Source organism: Triticum urartu, chromosome 1A (assembly GCF_056163025.1).
Source record: "Triticum urartu cultivar PI428250 chromosome 1A, HENAU_Tu73, whole genome shotgun sequence".
Classification (NCBI taxonomy): domain Eukaryota; kingdom Viridiplantae; phylum Streptophyta; class Magnoliopsida; order Poales; family Poaceae; genus Triticum; species Triticum urartu.
The window spans coordinates 93,770,011-93,779,953 of NC_141873.1; the positions used below are offsets into that span (position 1 = coordinate 93,770,011).

General features: G+C 50.0%; 1 protein-coding gene across 2 annotated transcripts; it reads left to right on the forward strand.

Moving 5' to 3' along the window:
* The first annotated feature begins 734 nt into the window (after positions 1–734).
* On the forward strand, positions 735–8,853 carry LOC125549588 (PWWP domain-containing protein 1). Of its 2 annotated transcripts, XM_048712961.2 has the most exons (3): positions 736–1,644; positions 6,219–6,856; positions 6,971–8,853. In XM_048712961.2, exons 1-3 carry the CDS (start codon positions 768–770, stop codon positions 8,597–8,599), a joined length of 3,144 nt encoding a protein of 1,047 aa, XP_048568918.2. In that variant the 5' UTR covers positions 736–767; the 3' UTR covers positions 8,600–8,853. The 2 variants fall into 2 exon arrangements, with proteins under 2 accessions (XP_048568917.2, XP_048568918.2); XM_048712960.2 differs by having other exon boundaries at positions 735–1,644; positions 6,219–8,853.
* The last annotated feature ends 1,090 nt before the right edge of the window (positions 8,854–9,943 follow it).

Consider the following 9,943-nt stretch of genomic DNA (forward strand, 5'->3'; position numbering starts at 1 on the left):
TTGTAGTGGTAACTCTTTCTAGACATCTTTAAACATACATCACTATTACGACAACAAGAGGTTAATCGGTTTAGTAACTAAGATCGCCATTATGGTGGGACTTGTTTTTATCACTATAGTGAATTATTTTCTACCTACTACATGGTCTTGTTAGGAAACAAAAAAGGACCGCTTACAACTGTGATAACAGACTTCTAAACAATAGTTTGAGTATTGATAACATATGGACAGGTTGCCTTTCCTTTTGTGTTTGAAGTTGCTTTAGGTCTTCATGCCTCACATAATTTGGTAATGCCTGATGCCAACTCTATCTAATCATTGGGTGTGCACATATTTTGGTTGTTGTTTTATATGCTCGACCAATGAATTGTATTTACATATTTTCTTTTTTTTGATTGACGAGTGCTACCTTTCAATTTCATAAAAAAAGATAGTTTAAAGGCCCAACATCCCAACAATGCAGATTCATGATGGCCCAGTGGTTACATACGCATAGTGTGGTCCATTTAACCGTTTAACATATTTGTTATAACCAAGCCACACACGTCAAAAAATTTCAAGTCATTTCGAATTCCAGTGGGCGTGGTTTTATCCCGCGTGCGGCATGTTTTGCCCCCTTCGAATTTCAGTGGGCGCGGTTTCATCCTGCGTGCGGCGTGTTTTGCCCCCTTTCGACTAGTATAAATTGCTCGCCTCGCCACGCCTCGCCTCGGCGAAAATATCATTTCCTTTTCGTTTCTTTCTCCCTCCTTCTGCACCTAATTACCATGATGCCCCTTGGACGGTGTCCCAGTCCCACCCGGCCCGAGATCCCCCAATTTCCCCAACCCCCGAAACCCAAACAGCGCAATCCCAAACCCAAACCTAAGCCCAGACCGAGAGACCCCGCACCCAAATCTAGGGTTTCGCTCCCCCGCCGCAGGATGGCTGCCCCCGCCGCCGCCGGCTCCGGCGCCGTCGTGCCCGCTGGTGACGGCGAGGGTTGGACCCCCAGTTTCGGCGACATGGTCTGGGGCAAGGTGAAGTCGCATCCGTGGTGGCCGGGCCACGTCTACAGCCTCACCCTCTCCGACGATCCGGAGGTGCATCGCGGCCACCGCCATGGCCTCGTCCTCGTCGCCTTCTTCGGCGACGGCAGCTACGGCTGGTTCGAGCCGCACGAGCTCGTCCGCTTCGAGGACCACTTCGTCGAGAAGACCTCGCAGGGGGGCAGCCGCACCTTCCCCGCCGCCGTCGCCGAGTCCCTCGACGAGATCTCGCGCCGCAGCGCGCTCGCGCTCCTCTGCCCCTGCCGTGGACCCGACACCTTCCGCTTCCACAACGAGGATCGCAGGTTCCTCCTGGTGAACGTGCCCGGGTTCGACAGCAACGCCGAGTACCTCCCCGAGCAGGTGACGGCCGCAAGGGAGCGGTTCGTTCCGCAGAAGATGTATGACTTCCTGCAGAACGCTGCCGTGCAGCAGCGGGACGCGGCGGAGACGGCCGCACGTACCTTGCCTGGGATCGAGATGGCAGCGATGCTCATGGCGTACCGCCGGTCTAGGTACGAGAGGTACGACCTCACCTACGCCGAATCATTTGGGGTGGATTCGAAGAAGGCCCTTGAAGGCGAGGTCAAGGCTGAGAATGAACGGTCTCAACGAGGTATCGACACTCACATGCCCAATCCTAGTAGTACTACTATTCATTGTTCTGTTATTGTTTTTGCTATGTACTTGAACTTGATGGGCAGATTACCTGATACTAATCGTTTTGATGTGAATAGTGAACTGGATATTGGTTCTTCAAATATTTATTATTTCTCTTTTGTTGAACTGTGTGTTGCATGAATGCGAAAAATGTTTTTATCTGTATAGCCAACACTTTTTACACAAATCATGTGCATAATTGTGCAAAGATAAATGGTAAAATCTGCATTTGACACAAAATGAAATCCAATTCAAGTAAAAGCTATACACATACAAATATCGTTTGGTCAATGAGGACTTGTTGCACACACAAGAATATGTGTATCATACGGCCATAGCTTATCCACTTATCTATCTTTCCCATCCAGTTATGCCGAATACAAATATTAAAAGATACAATGGAAGTTTACCTCTCCACGATGCATATAGATTTTTAAAGCAGCAGCTTCTGTGTGCTATGATGGATTTTGGATGGATTCTGAAATGTTTCTCTTGCATCCATATATTTCCTTGATTCGGGTACTTGCTACTCATCTAGTTTCTTCCAAGGCCATGCCTTAAATCTGGTACATTTAGGAATTGGATCTCTTTCCTCTTCCTGTGAGTGTGCATTAGTTTAACACCGAATTGCATTTCAGTTACGTTCGCGTTCTTGACCCCTTCATAACCTCGCATATTAAGGTAGAATCGTTTAGTTCAGCAACTTGACCTTTTGTTTTTGTTGTTGGTGAAGAGTATTAGCGCAATGTTTGATAAATGAACTGAATAAGTATAGAAACAGTGATTCTGAAAGAGGTATGTTTATGTGCCTGATAAAAACATATTGGTGATTGGTGGAGATGGACTTGGGGTACTTCTATACATATTCTGGATGCACTATTTCGTTTTCATCATTGAGCAGGCATCAAGGTAAGGCGGTTGAGTTCACCTGCACATCATGAAGGAAGGCATCAAGTTAACACCGTACACTGTGCCTATTACTTTACATTCATAAATAAGCATGTATATATATCTACAAGGTAGCAGTTAAAGGATGTTTACTGTCAGTTTAGACAAGCATGGTCAAGTCATTATAGTAATTTTAGTAGGAATTCTCTATTAATCGCTTAGTGGAATTAATCTGGTTGCACATGACAATTATAACCTGAAAGTTATCTTGATTATCTAAAAACAGTTTACATTTGAATTATTCTTCATAGTTCTTAAGTTGAGGTCCTGCATAGAGAACCAAAATGAAGTTAACATCTGCCGACATATGCATTTTTTCCAAGATGGCGAGAAACGAATGGTGAAAGCTGTATAGAGTTATCTAAAACTTTGGCCAGACCAGCAACAACTCTGAGTACGCTATCTAACCCATTTGCCCTCTCCTTGCCTTGATCTCCCACCATTGGACTAAACTTTTAGACAAATTCAAAACCAAATTGAGTTAGGCGTTGTACCAGAGGGCATTCTATCCCAAATTCTTACCGGAGCCCGTTCCACTAGTTTTGTTTCACATTCGGTGGTTCAGAGGACATTCTATCCCAAATTCTGACCGGAGTCTGTACCACTAGTTTCGCCTCACATTCGGAGCAGTTCAGAGGACATTCTATCCCAAATTCTTACCGGAGCATGTTGCACTAGTTTTGCCTCACATTCGGAGCAGCCCGGGCTTGCCGTTTTCGTGGCCTGCTTCAATCAGAAGAAGCCAGCGAAGCAGTCCCAGCCTGTCCTTTCAGCTGACGCAGGCATGCTACAGTTACGATGAGAAGCTTTTGAAGAAGCACGCATGGCTATCTTCTCCTGAACTTTATGGGCCGATATGAACTGTAGAAGCCATGCCAGCAAGAGGATTTTGATGGTCTGTTCCAAGCGCAGAGTAGAGCCTGCCGTTCTTCCCTCTGCTAAAAGCTCAGAAATGGCTTTCCCATGCCTTCCCCTCCAGAGTTGAGAGCGAATCCATATGCCATGCCCACTAGCCACAGAAGATCCTTGGGAGTCTCTCAAGTGGTTTGCCTCTGCACACGGACGGGTCACATTCCTACCCAAGGAAATTCAGATAGCGTTACTCACACCAGCTGTGCTTTTTGGGGACTTGGCATGCGGTGAACGGAGAATCCCCTTTTGCACCTCATATCCAACTTCCGTGGCAACTTATCCTGCCGATGGAGTTTCAGTTTAACTCATGGGGAATCAAGAATCTAGCCGTGGGTCTGAACCTGTTAAGAACGCAGCGTCTGATTTACACAGGATTCGTCTCTGGGTTTTTAGGAGGAATTCGCGATCGACAGGGAGCCTTTCCTCCCGACCAATAGCACATGGTTATTCCCCATCCCCCACCCACCCCCCACACCACCACGGAGCCCGATTCTGGACTCTAGAGCCCTGTATCTTATTTTCTACTAGAACCTTTCAATATTTTAGAATTTTATGAGTATAAAATTTCAACATTCTTTTAGAACTATCTGAAAATAAGAACCTAGTGGTGATGCAAGTCATCTGAGCAAAAGAGAGGAAATCAAATCGCCAAAGGAAATTGTAAACTAACACGTACCTCCCGTCCTGCAATCGCACGTGCACCTCATCTTTCCAGAGGTGTAGCCGGTGGGAGAACAAAAAGTATTCAGTTCAGAGAAAAGTAAATATAATGCCCTAGGCCGTTTTTAGCCCCAAAAAAGTACTACCAAGTCCCCTTTCAAGGTCCTTGCAGCAGTATAATTCTTTTTTTCCGAATGATCTGCCTTTCCTACTAGATGAAAGGAGAGTTGTGAGAATAAAACACACCAGTTTAATGTTGGTTTTGATAAAAAAAATCATTAGGGTGAAATCCGACGGCATCCTTTGTTTTGATGTTTTGCATTCTCTGGTAAGCTTAGGAATTTAGTTTGTCATGGTTAGGGTTAGGGTTATGATTCGATGGAGAGGAAAAGGTGTGCTTTGATTATGCGTGGCAATACTCGATCGCGTCATTGGCCAAGTGAGTAGAGCAGAGGGAGTTAATCGCATCCACGACCTAATGAGTTGATCGAGGGTGGTCGATGGCCGGCTACGGTGGCGATGACTCCTCTATGAGGAAAGCAAACGTGCAATTTAGATGATTTTGCATACAGTGACATGTAGGGGGGGGGGGGGGGGGGGGAAGGGGTCTCATCGATGTCGAAGGGGAGGTGAGGAGAGTTTAGAATATATCAGTTTGAATATTCGCTTTGATCAAAATCATCAGTGCGAACTCTAGTGGCTGTGGCATCCTTGTTTGCCAGTTGCCTTCTTTGCTGAGCTTACGACTTTTGGTTTATCCTAGTTAGGGTTAGGCCTCAACAGAGAAAAAAAAGCCACCCTTCAGCAATGCTTAGTTGCGTCTTTGGTTGAGTAGATAGAGCAAGAGGGAGGAGTTGGTCGAGGGCGGTTGGTTACGGTGGCGATGGTACCTCTTATCGAGAAGCAGACACACAATCTGGACAACCTTGCGGACAATGACATGTAGGGGTGGGCGAATGTCTTGTCAAAGCCATAGAAACACACAGGTGGAGACGATGCGATTCTAAGAATGATTCTTTGCTAACTCGGTTTGAATTGACTAGTAAATTGGTCGATAAATCTTTGCTAACTGGTATCTGCTTGGTTTGAATTGACTAGTTAATTGGTTGATAAATCGGTTAATCAACAAATTGGTGATCCGTCGAGCATGGATTAATCGATCAGTTAATTGATTTGTTTGTTAATATTTTGTACACCGCTAAGAGGGGAGGACCGAAGGAAGCACGATCGGGGATGTCATCAACACGGCGATGAGTAGGGTTGGTTAGGGTTTGGGAGCAGAGTTGAATTTTTGTGTGATTATGGGGGAGTATTGATTGTTTGATTCAATGGCAACAAATAGCATCCTTTGCATCATATTTGGGCCTTTGCGCTTTTTAAATTACAAAACATGAGGAGTAGTAGCATCTTTTGCATCGTAGAGGGAGCGGCTCACTCGCGCCCATCATCGCTACCACCAACGAAGATTGTGGCATGCGGAGCGAGCGCTCGCTTTGCTCCCACCACCAAGTTCCTTGTCAGTCACCGCGGCCCCACATGTACTATATTCTTTCTGTAAAATCGAGATTTGAGCGGCGACGTGTCTAGCATTGTGACCGACTGGACCGGATTTCTTTTACCTCTCGGTCAGTTTGTCACGCATGCGCATGCTAATCAGTCAGAATTATTTACATTTTGCAGGGTCAGACCGTGGCCAATTATATAAATCAAAAACTAGTACTCTCCGTATAAGAGCGTTTTTGACAGTTATATATTGTTAAACTCTAATTTTAATTTTTATTTGAATGGATTTCTTCGAAATACATGCGAATTCGTCCTTTGGATCTGGTTTCCTAGTGCTACTCCTTTTTTGTCGATACTTTTGTTTTGTTCTTGTGTTACATCTATTATTAGGAATGCGAATATAAATACGTGACCCTTTCGCATTGACTTGTTCCTGTTGCGTTTTTTCCGCATGGATGTGGTGTCGCGCTGTGTGCTAACGTGTGCCGCTGGTGACATGCCTTGCAGCTCGCCCGCTCAAGGGTCGGCAGAAGGTGCCGGAGAAGGAGAACGCCCCGGCCAGGGGCCGGAGGGGCGCCGCCGGCGCGGCCGCGAGGCTCATGGAGAAGATCATGCCCGGCGCGCCGGCCATCAAGCCCAAGGCCAGCAAGAAGGACCAGTACCTGCTCAAGCGCCGGGAAGACGCGCGCGTGCCGGCGCTGCCGCCAGCCGCGCTCCCGGACGCGGCTCCCGCCCCGGACGACGGTGGCCCGCCGCCTGGCTTCCCCCCGGCTGAGCCGCAGACGCCGCCGCTGCCCAGCAGCACCGGAGGCGCCGATGAGGAGGAGTTTATGCTGCAGAGACGCGCGCTCCCTCCCGCTGACCAGGCGAGCGACGGCGGGGCTACCGCGGACGCCGCAGCCGCCGCCACTGCGCCGAACAAGGTGGCCAAGCCCAAGAAGGCCCGCAAGCGCGAGAGGGAGGAGCCTGCCGAAGACGTGGCCACCGCCGACGGCGAGCCCAAGAAGAAGAAGAAAAAGAAGAAGCTCGCTGAACTCAACGGCGGCGTGCCCTCTGCCGCCCCCTCCGGCGACGGCGGCGGCGCTACAAAGCCCGCAGCTTTCTCGCCCCCCAAGGTCGACCTTGACGGATTAGATCTGACACAGGTAATATCCGACCTTCAAAACCTTCCGCTGCTTCCCTTCTACGGCGCCGGCAGACGCATCTCTGACGCCTCTCACTCCTTCATCCTGGCGTTCCGCTCGAAACACTACAAAAAGAGCTATGAGAACGATCCGCCGGAAGAGTCAAAGAAGGGCTTGGATAATAAGCCCAATGTCGTTGCTGCCGCCGCCGCCGTCGTCTCTGACGGCCAGCCCCCCAAATCGTTGAAGAAGAAGCCGGTCATGAGGCCCAGCGACCCCACCAGTGCTGGCGTCAAGCGCCCGCCGTCTGACCGCCAGGAGGAGATTGCCTCCAAGAAGAAAATCAAGCTGGACAAGATTAAGACTCTGGCCGCCGACAAGAAGGCCGGGCTGGAGCAGAAAGTCGTCACCGCCACCGCAGCTGCGGGAGGCGGGACGACGGCGGCGGCTCAGCTGCGGCGGGCTGGCATGAAGGAGAAGGCTCTGGCGGCAGCCAAGAAGAAGGTGCCAGCGGCGGCGCCTGTGAAGAGGACGCCGTCGCCCACGGCGCTGATGATGAAGTTCCCGCTGAAGAGCACGCTGCCGTCGGTGGCCTCCCTCAAGGCGAGGTTCGCGCGCTTCGGGCCGCTCGACATCGACGGCATCCGCGTGTACTGGAAGTCCTACATGTGCCGGGTCATCTACAAGTTCCAGTCCGACGCGGAGGCCGCGCTCAAGTATGCCAAGGCCAACGCCATGTTCGGCCAGGTGGCCCCCAACTACTACCTGCGCGGCGTCGAGGGAGGGTCGGCCGGCGCCGACCCAGGGCCTGAGGCGGCCCCTCCGCAGCGCTCTGACCTGCGGCTCATGGAGACCACGCCGTTCAGGCCTGGGAGCTCCGGCAATGGCGCTCCGCTGACGCTGTCCAAGGCGGTGCCGGCGCGCATGTCGGTTGGGCTGCCCAAGTCAATCCTGAAGAAGAGCAACGACGAGGGCGGGTTGGCTGCGGCCAGCGCGCTCCGGGACTCCCCTCGGGTGAAATTCGTGCTGGACGGCGGGGACAGCATGCTCGAGCCACCTCCATTGCCAGCGAGCTTCGACGGAAACAATGGCCCGGACACTGCTGCACCAGTGAGCAAGATCGCGAGGTCGCTCGGCTTCGCACAGCCGCCTCTGCAGCCGCCGGCACGCCCTGCGCAGCCCAACATGCAGCCACTCATGCGCCCACAGCACCAGCAACTGCAGCCGCCACGCGCACCCGATTCACAGCCACTCCCACCACCGCCGCCGCTGCCATACCAGCCTCGCATCAACGAGCCATCGTCGTACCAGCAGCCCCGCATCAGCGAGCCATCGCCGTACCAGTCTCGCGTCAACGAGCCACAGATATACCAGCCTCGTCGCACGGACGCGCCGCCAATGTTCAACATGCAGCCGCCGTACCAGCCTCGCCAGAGTGACGCGCCGCCACCGTTCAACATGCAGCCGCAGTACCAGCCTCGCCACAGCGACGGACCGCTCGCGCTCCCTGGACAGCCGCCGCTGCCGCCATACCCTCCCCGTGCCGGTTTCCCCGGACAGCAGTACTCTTCCCGCTCCGACGACATGCCGCCGGCTCGCTTCGACAACAACGCCGGCAGCAACACCATGCCGGTGTGGAAGAGGGGGCAGAAGGAGTTCGACGAGGAGCTGATGAGGGTGATGCTGGGGATCGCCAAGCTGGTGGAGCCATTGATGGACAAGAACGGCAACTTCCCCTACCACCTCTTCAGCCGGTCAGCGTGAGGCGGCAGCAGCTCCAGGGCAGAGCTCGCTGCGTTGTATCTGACTGCTGGGTCCCCGTGGCGCTGGCAGCACAGCAAGTGCGGTAGTAGTGCTAGTGACTTTGCCTCTCGAGAGAAGGACAACCAAGATGATGCCTCCCCTGTCATGTAGTGTATAATTACCTCTTGTTTTCTCCTTTGTCAGAGCGTGTATGAACTCTCTCGATTCTAGTCGTCATCAGACTGTCAATTAAGTTGTGGTTTAAGGACATCAAATTGCTGTTGTATGGTTTTTAAGTCGAAATTAGGGTTCTGTTTAGTGTCCCAAATGCTCGAACCTAGGCCAGCGCGAAAAATGTACTACTCCCTTCGATCCAAATTTGAGAATACTACTCCCTTCAATCCAAATTACTTTTTTTAAATGAATATACTTAGCATTGAAATACATCTAGATACATTCGTTTGGGCAACAAATAATATGGATCAAAGAAAGTAGTAGTAGCGATTCCAACATTAGAAGTTCTCCATACGTACTCCGTTTTGTTATTTGTATATGTTATAGATGATGGAGGTTCTTAAGAGCAACTAGCATCATAGAAATATGCAGTGCTCCACACTTGGGTGATCGAATGCCCCAAAAGTCAATTTCAAATGTTTCAGAAAGATCTGAAAAAATGTGAATGTTCACAAGACATGTGTCAAATAGCCTATACAAAATTTCAGATCCAACCTCAAAATACACATAGAGAAACAAAAAAGAAGGCAAATTCAACATGAATAGTGCCATTGAAAGACAAGCAAAAATGGCGCTATTCACTTCTAGATTTATATTTTTTTTTTGTTTTTCAACGTGCATTTTGAATTTGGATCTAGAAAAGACCAACCGGGGGTAAAGTTTCAACTTCCTACCTAGCCCTCCTCTATTTTAATGGTGATGTGCTCCGTACCAGTTCCGCAGGCACCAAAACCTACTGGAATATCCAGCCCCCCCCCCCCCCCCCCTAACATTTCCTGCCTCGCCCACTTGGTTTCAGCCATGCACATTCTTTTCCGCCGCCTCGTGGCCACACGTCTAAAGCAGATAATGATAGGTCTATTCATTCTTCCGCGGTGCTTGAGATCAAATATGTAATGGTTTCACGTCAAACTTGTATTACTCATGTTAGCCGTGCTCAGAACATAATTAGTCACCCATTAGCAAATCTTGCTCATGTGCACGGTAGAACAGTTGTTTGGTTTAGATATGGTCTTTCCAGAACAGTCCAATTCTGTAGTGCCGAATGTAAGCCCGACAAATAATGAGTATTACAAAAGTTTGCTCGCAAAAAGGAAAAAGCTTCCAAAAAAGGATCCTTTATAGTTTCTT

Coding starts and splice junctions, on each gene's coding strand:
- LOC125549588 (XM_048712960.2), top strand. CDS start 768: ATGATGCCCCTTGGACGGTGTCCCAGTCCCACCCGGCCCGAGATCCCC. Junction 1,645..6,218: donor GAATGAACGGTCTCAACGAG/GTATCGACACTC, acceptor CATGCCTTGCAG/CTCGCCCGCTCAAGGGTCGG.